Raw genomic sequence first — 17,500 nt, 5'->3', positions numbered from 1 at the left:
TGGTTTTGTCGAGGAGATAAGAGATCGAGAAGATTTCTCCAAGTATTTTCTTTAGCGTCATAAACACAGAAACCTGTTCCTTTTCCAAAACCTCCTGACACATATAATTTACACCGATCAGTGCATACTGAGAAATACATTTTGGGATCATACTGCATGGGTGGCAGTGTAAACCATTTTTTCTGACGAAATCCGAAGCAGATGACATTTCTATTGCTGCCCTCGTCGTTCCCGCCCAAAACAACCAAACATTCTTCTAAGTTTAGACTTGCCCAGTCTGCCTTCTGTGTCTGTCCATATTTGCTCATCGCCTCCGTAAAAATGCCACTCTTTCTTAGCTGCGGAAAGTCACATTCGGAGAGCAAGTCACTTAATATGTCACTACTGGTCTTTAGCGCTTTGCATATAACATCTGAATGAATTTCTCTGTTTACAAAGTCACTTTCGATCCAGCTCAATCCAGCTTTCACAATGGTTTCCTCCTCCGCATTCAGATCTTTTTTTCCCAGCAATTCTACAACAACTTCGGGTCGATTTAACTGCAGGAATTCCTCTGTTGTAGACAACAAGGCGAATTCTTTTGAAATGATCGTGGAAGATTTTTCCTCTAAATCTCTGAGGTCCAGAAGTTTTGCGACATCCCACAGCCGCAAGGAATACTCTTTGTCAATATTATCGTATAAGAACTTCAAACATTGTTCTCTTAGAGAACGTATCTGGTACATATGTGATAAGTGCAGCATATCAATGGCGTCATCCACTGTTTCCCAAACATTTTTACCTGTGTATATAAAATCTAGAAGAGTTCGGCATTGCTCGGGACTCAAGTCTATAACCACTTCTCTCTGTTTTTCTTCCTAAAAAATAATGATAACGACATTAAAAGCTTAAACTCGAAATAGAGTTTTCATGGTGTAACCTCTTGCAAAGTCCTGTAATAAACCTTAAATTAAGAAAACCCTCTCTTGGTGATGCCTCAACGGTGTGAAAAACACTGCAGTCAGACATGCACTCCTCTTTTAAGTAAAACCATTTGTCTACTAGAACTAGTATATAACGGAACTTACACCTCTATTTGGTTTGTATTTCTGGGCGCCTGAGTAGAGAATAATTAAACAGGAACTTATATGAGACTCTGCAGAAGTCTTGGTATGGGTAAGTCTGACAAGTCTCACTATAGAATAGACTACGCTCAATAAGATCTGCTATTGCTTCTTTCAGTATTTTGATATAATTTTAAGTGAAATTATTGTCATTTCACCTGCAAAATCGTCAAAATCAAGTACATCACTACACACTATAACCACTCCCCTATCTAGTTCCACCGTCCTGCAATGTATTCTACCAAACAATTAGAGGCCAAAGGTATTAATGTCTTTGCTTCTCTCCCCCCCCCTCCTCCTATCCCTTGATCACCTCTTTCCTCTCCCTTTCCACCAAAAAATGTTCTCCTACAGGATCTTGCTTTTATCTTGATCCCCCCCCCATAAATAACACATGCAAGTAAATGCAGGCATCATATCATGTAGCACTGTACATGAAATTATTGACTGAATTTGAGGGAAACGTGTTTTGTTGGAACTGGAGATCAAATTATTGCCCGAGATTGTAGCATTTTGGTTCAAGGGTCCAACACAACACATGTCCATCAATAAATGTTTTTCTAATTAAGTCTACAACCCTCAAAAAAAATTTCAATAGTGGATCCACATCTTTCGCAGATGCTTTGCATCAAAAATCCGCTCAGCCAACCTGACTACACACAGTTTGTTTATTTTCGTGATGTGGCCCCAATATATCCCTGGGGGTCATGATTTTTACAAATTTGAATCTCCACTTTGTCAGGAAGCTTTCATGTAAATTTCAGCTTTTCTGGCCCAGTGGTTCTTGAGAAGATATTTAAATGACCCGGTCCCCTATTTTTTTGCATTTTTTGTGATGATGATCTCCCCTTTGAAGGGGGCATGACCTGCATTTGAACAAAGTTGTATCCCCTTCACCCAAGGATGTTTGGTTGAAATTTGCCCAGTGGTTCTGAAGAAGAAGATGAAAATGTGAAAAGCTTATGCCAATGATGACAATGACGACAGACAACAGACAAATTTTGTGTAACAGGAAGGGAGAAAATGCAATGGACCAGACCAGGATTCGAACCCAGGCCCCCTGAATCTCTAGTCAAGTGCTCTACCAACTGAGCTAACTAGCCACCGGCAATCGAATCTGGTTGACCGCTACATTCCTCCCTCCTTAAATTGTCTTCGCCCTCAAAGACACACACAACCCGGGTTCTTTTCACCCCTGGCAGGACAACCTGCAAATCCAGGGGTAGTCAACAGCACCAAATGTAATGAGAAGGGATAAAATACAATGGACCAGACCAGGATTCGAACCCAGGCCCTCTGAATCTCTAGTCAGGTGTTCTACCAACTGAGCTAACTGGTCAGTCGGCGATCGAATCCGGCTGACCACTACATTTGATTAGAAAAGCTCACCTGAGCCAAAGGCTCACTTTGGCTCAGGTGAGCTAAAACACAAGGTTATTATCGAAAACACCCCCAAAAGTGCCCAAAACACTAATGCATCATTAAAATCCTATGGGGTGTTAGATCATACTTTCCCTAAGTTCTGTTCGTATTGATAGGAAATTAAATGATTTATTGCTTTTCATCAGCATACATGTAGATGCTTCACAATAATTGCCATGCTTAGTAGTGCTATTTATAGCAACTTCATCAGACAAATCATATAGTGTAATGGTAAAACATATTTTCCTCATCAACAAGAAGTTCTGGTTGCAATGTGAATAAATTTTATAAAATAATGTAGATTAGAAAATGACAAAATGCTGACCTCCTCATAATATCAAATATTACATACAATATTTTCCGTTCCGTTTTCCGTTCCACGTTTTAACAACATCCTACCTTGAAGGGGCTGTCGAACATTGTTTCAAAGAATTCTGACAAAGCCGCCAAAACGACCTTATGGCAGGGAAAAGTCTCATCATCTGCCACTAAAACAACATCACAGAACTTCTCACTTCCCCTCTGCTTTTGGAGACCATCAGCAAAATCCTCGCTATACGACATTTTCTTCGAATAGATAGGCATACTCATACTGGAATATAATCGATAGATTGCATACTATAATAGGTTAAAACGAAAGTAGAATAAGTCTGGTCCGCCCCCCGCCAGACTTTGATCACTCACGAGTGATCAAAGAGTGGCGGGCGGGGACCAGACAAGAAAACATCTATTACATATTTATCATACAAAACATGTAGAAAATATCTGTACGTGCAGCGTGCGAAAATACAATGTACGACATAGTTAATTTTTAACGACAAAAATATGAACGATTTAATTATATAATTTAATGGCGGCAGTTCAAAATAGATATTTTTATGTTTCATCATTTTTGGTAGAATCATAAGAATGTGTTAATAATATTTATTCATCCCGGCTCCAGTTGTGATAGGTAAGTCATGAAACAACAGAATAAATATATAATATAGTGGAGTAGGCCCATTCTATTACAAAAATGTAGAGACAAATTAACAGGTAAACCAGGTTTTCTCGATGAAAATCGTATGATGCACACACATCTCACGGTTACTATCTGTTTGTCTAAAGGTCTAACAATGGCCATAAATCTTGCAAACTGCATACATACTTATTTAGTGAGTGTTTAGTTTTTCATCGCACATTGATTGATATTTCGAATTTTCTCTATGCAATGCAATCCAATGTTTTGGTAGACTATTCACATTAAAACTTAATTGAAGATTTGACAAAGATGTAAATTGAATTGAGGGAGATTATCAAAATATGATATGACCTACTAGAAAGGGTTTTTCGCTATTAATAAACAATGGATGATTCCGTACAGAAAACAAAAACTATGGAGTTAGACTTTATATTCCAATATTCAATGTTTATCAAGCTTAATCACATTTCTTACTGAAATATCACTTGCCCAATTGGACAAGTATGTACAGTGTATTGAGTTTCACTTGTCCGAACTGGGTCTTCACTTGTCCCAGGCAATCGGACAACCGTTAATGTTGATCCCTGGTTAGCATGCAGAAACACATATACATCAATGCATACTAATAACTATATAAATAGACAATTTCAGAAGTTAAAAATTAAATACGAATCAAACAAAAGCCTATCACAGTGATTATAAAATTTAATCTCTAGGACTAAATTCAAAGGGGCATGGACTATGGCTGAAACAATTCGCCCCCTTCATGATACGGTACATATTGCAATACTTATGCCACGATTCCATACTTTCAATATGATACAATTTACAGAAGAAACCAACAAAAGCATCCGAGTGAATTGAAGAAAAAATTGATTTCCAAAATTAAAAATCATAATTTTAAAAGCAAAATTTTTCAAACTGCCAGATGGCAAGATGCCTGTTGGCTCTGTAGTTTAAACTGATAAAGTTCATTATTATTTTCGTCAACCTCAAGGCAAACAACAGTCTAATCATTATTCGGGGCAGTTTTGTTCCCCATGCAGGTAAAAATAAGAAGTACAGGCCAAGTCTGATGTACTCTACTGAACCCGTTAAAGGGCCATTTGTAATAAATGTATCGAATTGAAAATCGATGCAATGAATCAAACATTGAATCAAGCGTTTATATTGAACAGTATCGATATTTCGGTGAATCGTTTCAGCCCTAGCATGGACACGGTTGAGCTCAATTTTTATTTTTCCATTTTTATTGTTTACATTGCTTAACCAGCGTATTTCCACTGGTGAACTAAAATTTGAATATCAGTGTTTTGTTATAAGTGAGATACAGCACTTGCAATTCTTTGTTATGTAAACAAGGATCGTGCCATATTTTTGTTTACATACAGATTGCTTGATAGAAAATAGCATGTTTAAAACAAAATGAGATGTGCTAAACACTAGACACTATTAAATTAAGTTCAGAATTAACTTGTAAATTGAAAAATCTGGTTTAAACAAACTTTTACTGGTATATCTAGATTATATGTAAACAAAAACAGGGCACGAGTCTTGTTGACATAACAAAGAATTGTGAACTCTGTATCTCCCATATACCTCGACAACTGACATTCAAATTTTTGCTGACCATTAAAAATACCTTAGTTAAACATCTTAAACATTGAAAATGGAAAAATAAAATTTGGAAATTTTGAGCTCAAATTGTGTCCATGTCCCTTTAAACCACAGCAGTAGGAATTGTTTAGAAGCAATATAACAGATCTGTTATAACTAAAAATGTTTAAAGGAAAACTATAATAAATTAAGTAAAATAGATGATAATAAATTTATAGCAATTTACAATAGCTAAGTAACAAAGTATGCACACGATATGATAAAAGAATGGTAGATGCGTGGTGAGTTTACCCAACTTACAAAGATGTTTCCCTATATACACTTTAGTACATTTAATTGACGAGCTGCTTTCTTACAAATATTTGAAATATGGGAATTAAAATTTCTACTAAAATCAATAGTAACACCAAGCAGCTTCACTTCTTCCTCGCAGGCAAGGGCTGCACCATTGTTCTATTTATTAGTTAAAACAGTGGTTTTTCTACATGTTTTACAAGGGTCCTATGGCTTTTGAATTGGGAAAAATTTTCGACATTTGAGTGAAATTGGGAAAAATTCATTTCATCGTAAATAAGTTTTAAAATCATATCAAACATTATATTACATGTATCTTTATTTTACACATCTAATTTTCCTTAACCTTCAAAATTTTTCAACTATTCTATCCAAATCATCATTCCCAAACTCTTTGTTAAGGCTTATGTATATAATTCACATCGAATATTTATTTTTTTCAAATACATTCTCCTTTCAAAATTTTGTTATTGGGAAAAGTGCAAGCTATGAATTGGGGGGAAAATGGCAATTCTTAGGAGGGGAAAGGGCCGAAATTCTGACCCAAAATGGACCTTAAAAATCATGGTTAAAAGTTTATTTTTATTGTGCGTCTTTCTACTGAGGGAGATTGCTTGAAATTTTTCTGGTTTAGCATTTCATGAAAATGCCACTTTCCATTTGAAGTGTATTAATAACATTGTCTAAAACAGAATCAGAGTGGAATAGTGTGTTGTCATCGACATAGTTGTACAAAACTGACTCTCTCCACCTGTCGTAGATCTGCTACATATCATATCTACCTATCTTGTAGAAAAAGTGGCCAAAATATAAGTTTCTTTCTTGATATTTTCATAGGGCTACCGCAGGGTTCTATACTCGGACCATTTAATGTTTGATATTTTCATCAATGATATTTTTTATTTTGTTGAGGAGAGACTGTAAGATTTTAGTTTATGTAGAATGAGGTTGGGAGGGAGGCAGTCAAAGGCTTTCGATAATTCCATAAGGATAGCAACAGCATGCTTATTTTCATTTTTGAGTAAACTCACGTGACCTATTGCAATGCACCGCTTTTGAGATACGTTCGAGTTATTTCCCTTTGAAGAACTCCTGTACTTAGTAAGGCACAAAACAACTTGTTTACATGCTGGAGTGGGACGAATATTCATCACTGCTTAAGTGAATGTGCTCAGTAAGTTTCTAATACGCTGTTTCATCACCCGAATTCAAAACTTGTTAGGACCAAAAAAACCTTCAGATATCCGAAGGTTCGAGAAATCAAAGTTAATGAATTTGACACCAATAGTGTGTTATGTTTTATGTTGCATGTTTTATTTGACAGGTAAATAAATACCCCTTTTAAAAGTTTAGTTTGACGTTAGGAATTTTTTAAATACGTTTGCATGTATATATTGTATATCGATCTATTACTTTATTTGATATTGCAACACTTACATTTTACAAATTTCGGTCGTTTATCATAGCGATAATCAATTATCACGTTCAGTTCAGTATTTCTGATGCCCGGATTTCTGTTACGCTTGTAAATGATAAACCGATCACTGTGATAATGATGAAGACGGAAATGGGAAATATCGCTTCCTTGGATTCTGTGTCTTTGTTTGACTTCTATTAGGCCAAAATTAAAATTAAGTTTGTTTCCCCTTACCCGACCGACCCGATTAAAATCCGCCAACTGAAATAATTTTATCGCCAAAATCGCAATTTTTTGGGGGTTTTTTTCGTCACACTCAAAAGTTACTTTTTTTAGTAAATCTACTTCAAGATAAGCCAGGTATTCGAGATTTCCGTGTTCGAGATACCAGGTTTTTTTAAAATCATAAATATAGTAAAACTGGCCGGGACCGTCGACTCACTTCGAGACATCCGTGGTATTTGACATATCAGTGTTCGAGATACCAAAGTTTACATATATGTACCTGTGTATGCTTTATCTGAAATTGTCAAAAACTATTATGGCTGTTGAAGAAAAGATTTGTTATAATGATAAATTCACTGTATCCAAGTTTGTACCACACATCAGATTGTTACTGTGTGAACCAAGGCATGATGTCATGTGGTCCAGTGATTGGCTCAGTTGTAGACAGTAATGGGTTTACAGGTTGTAATGAGCTTACTGTCAGATTCAAATATAAACTGAGTACGGTATATAATGAATGATAAGAATAATATTCATACAGACTAAGAATATGATATGTAACAATTTTCCAGAGGTGGATCCAGGAATTTTTGAAAGGGGGAGGTTTTACCAATTATTTTTGGTTTTCAAAGGAGGTTTCCACTTTCAAAATACATTATTTTTACCTTCTTTTAGCAAAATTTTCTAATGAAAGGAGGAGGGGTTCTGACCCCTGGAACTCCCCCTCTGGATCGGCCACTTTTCATTATAAAGATAAAAGGATTTTACATAACAAGTGGTCATTTGAATGTTGTTATAATTATAGATATTAATAAATGTATCACAGACTTTTTATGTAGAACATTACAAAATCTCAGACCAGACGCTATCACGACTTGTAGTTGTTGTGCAAAAGGGAAAATTCTATGTGGAATAAATTTCATTGAGCATAACACAAATTTTAGTACGTAATGTGTCTTTACAATTGAAAGGTTTTTTTTATCAATTAATTCAGTGTGTGGGTAAACATTTTAAATTCCTCAATCCACATGCAGGATTGATAGAACTTGCTTTATTTGCTTGATTTAATTCATGAATTAAAGATTACGTCAGCGTGCTAAATTTTGATTCTTAACACAATGCATTATTTTGATGTAATTTCATTTGGTTTTCAAATTTTTCAAAAACAATCTAAGGTACATACTATTAAAAGGTTTTCAATTTCTCTGACAGGATTCTTCGAAGTTCCTTGTGTGAAGACGAGAAGATGACCATAAAGAAAGGAAATGGCAAATAATCCCTTCTTTTCCTGCATCAAACCAGGCAAGCGCTTTACTTACAACCTAGAATCAAGTAAAGACAGTCCTTTGCCTGGTAGATATAGGTAATGCGTGTATGGTCACATGATTTGAAAACCAGTGAAAGCATTGCTTTGTTCACTAAACACTGAACATGCTGTGAGTAACGTTAGGCAATAATAAAATGATATTTGGTTTACATGTCTTAATGTTTTAAGAATGTATACAGTCTCAACTCATCTATACTCAACAAGAATGTTTAGCAATACTGTATACCAAATATTCGAGTTTATAAGGATTTAAGCAAGAAACATGTATTATAGCTATAGGTTTTTAAATAATGATTGAGCCTTTCATGGGGTTGGGGCTACACAATATAACACTAAATAATATTATATATTTATATGTATGTAAAACTTATATGGTACCAATGATATATGACTAAATAATATCTTAAACGGATTATCCTACATGTACACGATGATCCTACATGTACACGATGACCCTACATGTACACGATGATCCTACATGTACACAATAATCCTACATGTACACAATAATCCTACATGTACACAATGATCCTACATGTACACAATAATCCTACATGTACACGATGACCCTACATGTACACAATGATCCTACATGTACACAATAATCCTACATGTACACAATAATCCTACATGTACACAATGATCCTACATGTACACAATAATCCTACATGTACACGATGACCCTACATGTACACAATGATCCTACATGTACACAATAATCCTACATGTACACAATGACCCTACATGTACACAATAATCCTACATGTACACGATGATCCTACATGTACACAATAATCCTACATGTACACGATGATCCTACATGTACACAATAATCCTACATGTACACAATGACCCTACATGTACACAATGACCCTACATGTACACGATGATCCTACATGTACACGATGATCCTACATGTACACGATGACCCTACATGTACACGATGATCCTACATGTACACGATGATCCTACATGTACACAATAATCCTACATGTACACGATGATCCTACATGTACACGATAATCCTACATGTACACGATGATCCTACATGTACACAATAATCCTACATGTACACAATAATCCTACATGTACACAATGACCCTACATGTACACGATGACCCTACATGTACACGATGACCCTACATGTACACGATGATCCTACATGTACACAATAATCCTACATGTACACGATAATCCTACATGTACACGATAATCCTACATGTACACGATGATCCTACATGTACACAATGATCCTACATGTACACAATGATCCTACATGTACACAATGATCCTACATGTACACAATGATCCTACATGTACACGATGATCCTACATGTACACAATGATCCTACATGTACACAATGATCCTACATGTACACAATGATCCTACATGTACACAATGATCCTACATGTACACAATGATCCTACATGTACACAATAATCCTACATGTACACAATGACCCTACATGTACACAATAATCCTACATGTACACGATGATCCTACATGTACACAATAATCCTACATGTACACAATGATCCTACATGTACACGATGATCCTACATGTACACAATAATCCTACATGTACACAATAATCCTACATGTACACAATGATCCTACATGTACACAATGACCCTACATGTACACAATAATCCTACATGTACACGATGATCCTACATGTACACAATAATCCTACATGTACACAATGATCCTACATGTACACAATAATCCTACATGTACACAATAATCCTACATGTACACAATGACCCTACATGTACACGATGATCCTACATGTACACAATAATCCTACATGTACACAATAATCCTACATGTACACAATGATCCTACATGTACACAATGACCCTACATGTACACGATGACCCTACATGTACACGATGATCCTACATGTACAAGATGATCCTACATGTACACAATAATCCTACATGTACACAATAATCCTACATGTACACAATGATCCTACATGTACACAATGACCCTACATGTACACAATAATCCTACATGTACACGATGATCCTACATGTACACAATAATCCTACATGTACACAATAATCCTACATGTACACAATAATCCTACATGTACACGATGATCCTACATGTACACAATAATCCTACATGTACACAATGACCCTACATGTACACGATGATCCTACATGTACACAATAATCCTACATGTACACAATGACCCTACATGTACACAATGACCCTACATGTACACAATAATCCTACATGTACACGATGATCCTACATGTACACAATAATCCTACATGTACACAATGATCCTACATGTACACAATAATCCTACATGTACACAATAATCCTACATGTACACAATAATCCTACATGTACACGATGATCCTACATGTACACAATAATCCTACATGTACACAATGACCCTACATGTACACAATGACCCTACATGTACACAATAATCCTACATGTACACGATGATCCTACATGTACACAATAATCCTACATGTACACAATGATCCTACATGTACACAATAATCCTACATGTACACAATAATCCTACATGTACACAATAATCCTACATGTACACGATGATCCTACATGTACACAATAATCCTACATGTACACAATGACCCTACATGTACACGATGATCCTACATGTACACAATAATCCTACATGTACACGATGACCCTACATGTACACGATGATCCTACATGTACACGATGATCCTACATGTACACGATGATCCTACATGTACACGGTTTGATGTGTATGGATGCTGGTTGATGTCCTAAGCTTAAATTGCTTATGGTGTAAAAGTATAGAAGTATATGTAGTAATTTTCATTTTATCTTAGACCTCTCCAGTCGAAAAATGTAAATATGCAGGGATCGAACAATGATTCTCCAAGAGCAAAGAGGAGGAAGACAGAAGACGATAAATGGGATGATGACGACGATGACTTTGTGCTGACGCAGGTGTGTTCACATACATGTATCAAACAAAACCAGCCTTTACAAAAATGTGTTTTGTCTACAAACCTGTTGAGCGGGTAATTGCAGGAAATTCACCAGGAGTTGATTAGAAAGGACGGGGCTTACTGGATTTTAGTGCATGATAATATTATATGTAATGAGAAGAGTCCTGTACCAATATTGTAGAAATCTCCCAACCTCTAAGGTTGGGTGTAAATGTTTCAAAAATTGTCTTCTGTGCCCCTGGATATCTGTCACAGACAATCTGCATGTTTAGATAGAATGGGCAGTATTTGTGAAATCCATGAATGAGGGTTTCAGAGCTAGAGTAAGGAATGTGTAAGATGCTAACAATGCATGAAAGCTTACCACCAAAATTCTGACCAAGAAATATTTTACATACTTAGAATTCTACCCACTTTGATACTGTGCACATGGGTTTGTTGGGAAATTTGAAACAGATTAAAAATTAGAAACTTGAACATGATCATATAGGATGTATGCTGGTATTTATAAAAGGGAAATCATAGCTGCTTGTACTTACTTACTTAGGCCTGTCGTTCCGTGAGGAACATAGGCCATCTACGACAGTCCTCCAACGAACACGATTCTGGGCTGCTTTTGTGGCGTCATGCCAGGTCATGTCCTGCGCTTTTAGTTCTACTTCTGAGTCACGCCTCCTCTTGAAGTAGGCCCAATCTGGCCCAGGTTATGTTGATTTTGGTTTGTCGTTGATGCTTCTATAACTTGACTTTTTTATAGGTAGGGTTGTTGGCCCTGCGCAAACCTCTAATAACCTCGAGGAAAGGTGGTTTAATTTTGGAATTTCCTTCCTAGACTGCTTTCCATCCCTGGATATTGAGCACAGTCCGCCCATTGGTTTTTATATCAGTGATTTCCTTCACCTAGCCTTTCCCATAAATGGGTATGGCCGCAAGGCAGCAGAGGTTTGGAATCAGTTTTCCTTCTCTTAGATGAGCTGTCCTCCCAGACTGATGAGCCCCATCTACCCAAAGCACTGGTTTTCAGGTGCCAGGTAACCCACCTTCACCCCTTCTCCTATCAGAAGTAGCAGTTCCGCCGGGCTTGATGCAAACCACACGAGCAGGCTAGGAGCTGGACTTGGTTTTCAGAGGCTATTAGAGGCGCACGCCATGAGGAGCATTTTATAGACAATGGGAGCTTATCCCCATCACCACCCCTCGGCTATGACAACTTTTGGAACCCATAGCTGCTTGTGCTTGACAAATAAAGCTATGTATGACCTGATACTGGTCTTTGGGTCATTTCAACAAGACTGTGAGGTCAATGTGGAGAAAAGTTTAAATGTTGTAAGCCTTGTCTGTTGATTGGATTTTGTAACATTAGACCCTGCATGTCTTCCCTAATGCTACTTCTAGTAAGATTTGTTAGGGAAATCCTGTAAAGCTTCATTACCATTAGAACATTTTAGGAGTTCAAATGTCCAGTTTTTTTCAAAACGTACCCAATGTGGAGTGCGTTGTTTGTATTATCCCATTTGGAAGCATTTTATGTGAGAAATAGTCTTTTCTAGAAATCATTAAAAGTCATGTCCCTTATACATTGGGTTCATATCTTGGGGTTGGCGGGAATATGTCAAGTGAATAGGTACAATATTTATCTGAATCTTACTAAAAGTCATATAGATCTGCATTCTTTGTTACCATAGTATCTAACCCTGTACACCATTGTCAAAGCTTTGGAAAAGATTGAAGTTTTTGTATCATTCTGATGTTTGATTTGAGCATGCTTTATTGATATATATATTTAAGAACATTTAGCACAATGCTTTATTGATATACATATTAAGAACATATAGCACATTTTTAGGAGAACATAGCAGAGTTGGACAAAATGACCCGAGCAGCCTTTACAGGACAGAAGACTACACATACAGACCCTGGTCCATCAACCACTCCACTGTCCCTACATCCAGTTGTCAAGCCACCATCAGCACCAACATTCACCCACAAGACTTCCACCCCAGCAGGCAGATTGACATTTAAGCCCCCTTTGTGTTCCGGAGTTTCAGATATTTCTCTTCCTCACAACTCTGATTCCAGCTCTTCCAGGAATTCTAGATCTACAATTTATCCCAGTTCCCTCTCCACTGGCAGGAGGTCCACCAGTTTATCTTCGCGTGAAAACTCCTCAAGATCAGGTAATAATAGCACCGAATCAGTGCGTAAGAATACAGTGTATTGTAAAGCAATCACATCATTTTTATGAATGAACTTTACTATCCTCCACGTTTCAGTTTTTCATGCTATGTAAACCTTATGTATCCTATCAGAGTAATTGCTTGTCAGTGTTAACTGATTACATTACCATTCTAATGAACTTCACTGATTTCCAATTTTTAGCTCACCTGAGCTGAAAGCTCAAGTGAGCTTTTCTGATCGCCTTTTGTCCGTCTGTAAACTTTTTACATTTTCTACCTTTTTCCAGAACCACTGGGCTAATTTCAACCAAACTTGGTCAAAAGCATCCTTGTGTGAAGGGCTTTTAAAGGCATAGGATCTATCTTTTATCTAAAAAATGACATCACAATATTTTGCAAGAAAAACACTAAAAAAACAAATCTGTAGTATTAATTATGAGTTATCTATAGCTGCAGCGCTTTGAAATTGAAGTCATTTTGACGTTTTAGCCTTGTATAAAATGTTTGTCTGGAGGACAATATATTAAACTGGTACCCCACTGATTGGTGACTACACACAAACATAAGAGATGCAAAGTCAACAGGGTACCAGTTTAGACAAATCAGAACAGGGAATTATTTTCTAATTACTATCATATCCAATGTGTTTGTAAACATTCTGATGAACTTTTTGTGATTTTTTAGTTATGATCTTTAATTTTGCCACCTTTTTGGAACATGCAAAATTTTACCAATATCTTAGACCCTATGCCTTTAAGTTTATTAAAATGAAGGGCCATGCATCCTTCAAAGGGGAGATAATTACAAAAATGCAAAAATAGGGTGGGATCATTTAAAAATCTTCTTCTCAAGAACCACTAAGACAGAAGAGCTGAAATTTACATGAAAGCTTCCTGACAAATCTTCCTGACATAGTGCAGGTTCAAGTTTGTTAAAATTATGACCCCCCCCCCCCCCCCCCCTGCCCCTGGGTAGGGTGGAGCCACAATAGGGGATCAAAGTTTTACATACAAATATATAGGGAAAATCTCAGGAACCACTGGGCTAGGAAAGTTTACATTTACATGAAAGCTTCCTGACATAATGTAGATTCAAGTTTGTTAGAATTATGGCCCCCAGGGGTAGGTTGGGGCCACAATAGGGGGAGTAAAGTTTTACATGCGAATTTATATGCAAAATCTTTGAAAATTTTCTTCTAAAGAACCACTGGTCTAGGAAATTACAAATTTACTTGAAAGCTTTCTGACATAGTACAGATTCAAGTTTGTTAATTTCATGATCACCGGGGGTAGGATCGGGCGGGGCCACAATAGGGGATCAAGTTTTACATACAAATATATAGGTAAAATCTTCTCAAGAATCACTGGGCAAGAAAAGTACAAATTTACTTGAAAGCTGTCTGACATAGTGCAAATAATTCAAATTTGTTAAAATCATGACCCACGGGGTAGGATGGGGTCGCAATAGGGGATCAAAGTTTTACATACAAATATGTAGAGAATTTTTTTAAAATTCTTCTTCTAAAGAACCACTGGGCCTGAAAAGCTTATATTTACATGAAAGTTTCCTGATATAGTGTAGATTCAGTTTTGTAAAAAAAAATCTTGGCCCCTGGTGGTAGGTTGGGGCCACAGGGATCAAAGTTTTACATCCAAATATATCATAGGGAAATTGTTTAAGTATGGGCCAAGGTGACCCAGGTGAGCGATGTGGCCCATGGGCCTCTTGTTATGTTATATGAAGCTTATTTACCCAATTAAAGTGTGGTGTGATTAGTTGATGAATACAAATAATTATATCTCCTTCATATAATGTTTGGAGTGCATACATATGTACAATCTCCCAATTTCAATTTGAATCAAAGTTGTAATTTGTTATGAGATGCTTTAGACCCTAATACTTGACAACCGTTTGCATATGTCTAAGGGATGTGCTTATTTCAAGGCTATCGGTAGAATGACATTGACTTTATAGATTTATTGCATTAATGTTCGGGAGATATGAAGATCTGTTCACCCAAGGGGAATAGGATTTTTTATTTTTTTATTTTTTTTTTGAGTGAATAGATCTGCATATCTCCTGAACATTCATAAAATAAATTGTTTATTATACCGAAACAAAGCAAGACTACAGAAATGCATTTGAAATTGGGGGTCTGCTCATTCATACATTGTATGTAGCTGAGATCGCCCTATTAACGGTAACACATATCAAAGAGTACAAACAACGAAATACAGCATTTCTTGTATTTCCTTTCTCCTTGAATGCTGATTACTTACAGGGTTTTTGTGTCAACCAAAATCAGATGATTAAACTGCATCAGAAACCCACATACATGTATAAACAAATTCCTTATACTGCATCAGAAACTCACATACTGTACATGTATAAACTAATTCCTTATGTGCAATATGAACTATGAAAGTAATGACTCGAACTCATTGTGATGTCACAATAAACTATGTTTACCTTAACGTAAAATTTATGGAAAGTGCACGAGGCTGCCGAAGGGATGAAATGTGATGGGGAGATATGCAGTTTTATCCTCCCTTGCACAAGACTGTCAAGACCAATCAGATAATGCGTTTTATAGAATTACCCTATAGATGTTTAATGATATTTCTTACTTTGATTGTTAGTCCCACAAGCTGTACGTAATGTTGCACTAAGATTATATATCTTTAAATTTCTTTTAGCAGGGTCAGAGGAGATTCCTTTTCAGCCTCCCAACAGGAAGCCATCATTGCCCTCCACTATCAGTTCCTCAACATCTTCAGAGAGCTTGGGAATGAGGAGCCCGATATCTGAGGGAATGAGAGAGGAGTTTGAGATGTACAAAAATCAGTGTGACCTCCTTAAAGCTGAGGTACTGATGTTTTACTGAGTGTGAGATATGTGGGGTTTATCTGAATGTCTGAAGCTCATTACAGAGCTCTTCACAAAAGTTATAATTAATTTGTAACAATAATAATAATATAATGATGATAAAATTTATATAGCACCTTATATAGAACACATTACTCTAAGGCGCTTCACAAGGGCAAGAAGAGGAATGCCATGATAAAACGCAATTAAATATCAGTATGGCATAAGATCTTAATATAGATCTGTAAAATTATCAAAATAAAACACTGATTGAGATTGATGGCTATTAGGTAAAACAGTCACAGTATCTGGAATAATACTTGTAAGCATTGCGTTTGAAAATTGTAAAAGATTGTAAGGGCTGTTCCAGAAATGATCAAATGGGGGGGCCGGGCGGCAAACGATATTTTTTTGTGTGGGTGGTCGTATTTTTTCATATTTTAATTGGTCCGTGGTTGGACTGTTAAAAAAATATTTATTATGGGTAGTGGGTAGTTTCTATTGTTTTATTTTGTGCCACGTGGGTGTTGAGTTTTCAGAATATTTTTATTGTCGCTCTTGTCGTGTTGCTTACAAAACATCGAAGGGAAAATTGAAAACGTGCTTTCGATATGCTGCTTCGGAAATCGGAAGTAACATAGAACTATTCGAGTTGTTGCTCTTTGCAGTGCATAACTTTCCATTACGGCACTCTTCAAATTAGAGGCGCGTTTAGTAGGGTCCCTTTGGACGTGATGGCGGCGAACTCTGTTCTGTAGATTATTACAGTTTACAGTGCATCGATTTTGGGAATATTTTGAAACCAATAGGTATTCCGTTTTCTAATAAAAATAGGCAAACCTTAGTTGATTTATACGAGGGTACCGATGCGTTATATTTATCAGTCGGTGTGATGGTGATAGAGGCCTCCGGGCGCGGGCTCCATTAGAAGACGAACGATTCGTGGAAAAACATATCCATACCCATTTCATGATAATAACATCGTTTGGACTCTCAATCTTTCCAACATTCCCACCATAGATGCCTTTGATTGTTGATGTGACATCGTTTCTTCAGAACTACTGTGATACAATGTCGCACAGGCATTACCGCGTCATTGACTAGAATGTTTGTCCCGAAAACCTC

General features: G+C 36.6%; 2 protein-coding genes across 6 annotated transcripts in view; one reads left to right on the top strand and one right to left on the bottom strand.

The window, feature by feature from the left end:
• Nucleotides 1–8,322, bottom strand: part of LOC125653592 (ectoderm-neural cortex protein 1-like) — a 9,306-nt gene extending 984 nt beyond the window's left edge. Inside the window, exons 1-3 of one of the 3 annotated variants that reach the window (XM_048883157.2) lie at nt 8,223–8,322; nt 2,925–3,117; nt 1–857 (exon numbers count right to left, since the gene is read on the bottom strand). The exon at nt 1–857 is cut by the window's left edge and continues 984 nt beyond it. In XM_048883157.2, coding sequence (XP_048739114.2) covers nt 1–857; nt 2,925–3,116 — 1,049 coding nt within the window. In that variant the 5' untranslated portion in view covers nt 3,117; nt 8,223–8,322. Of the gene's footprint in view, nt 858–2,924; nt 3,316–8,222 lie in introns of those variants that run through there. The other 2 variants (XM_056143935.1, XM_048883156.2) reach the window with 2 other exon arrangements.
• The window catches only part of LOC125653591 (ATR-interacting protein-like), a 30,184-nt gene continuing 16,027 nt past the window's right edge, over nt 3,344–17,500 (top strand). Inside the window, exons 1-5 of one of the 3 annotated variants that reach the window (XM_048883155.2) lie at nt 3,344–3,477; nt 8,252–8,402; nt 11,211–11,331; nt 13,180–13,510; nt 16,210–16,376. In XM_048883155.2, coding sequence (XP_048739112.2) covers nt 8,305–8,402; nt 11,211–11,331; nt 13,180–13,510; nt 16,210–16,376 — 717 coding nt within the window. In that variant the 5' untranslated portion in view covers nt 3,344–3,477; nt 8,252–8,304. Of the gene's footprint in view, nt 3,478–8,245; nt 8,403–11,210; nt 11,332–13,179; nt 13,511–16,206; nt 16,377–17,500 lie in introns of those variants that run through there. The other 2 variants (XM_056143933.1, XM_056143934.1) reach the window with 2 other exon arrangements.

The sequence above is a fragment of the Ostrea edulis genome, chromosome 7 (genome assembly GCF_947568905.1).
Source record: "Ostrea edulis chromosome 7, xbOstEdul1.1, whole genome shotgun sequence".
NCBI classification, from domain to species: Eukaryota; Metazoa; Mollusca; class Bivalvia; order Ostreida; family Ostreidae; genus Ostrea; species Ostrea edulis.
Note: the sequence above shows the minus strand (reverse complement) of the source record. Positions and strands in the feature narration are given on the sequence as shown.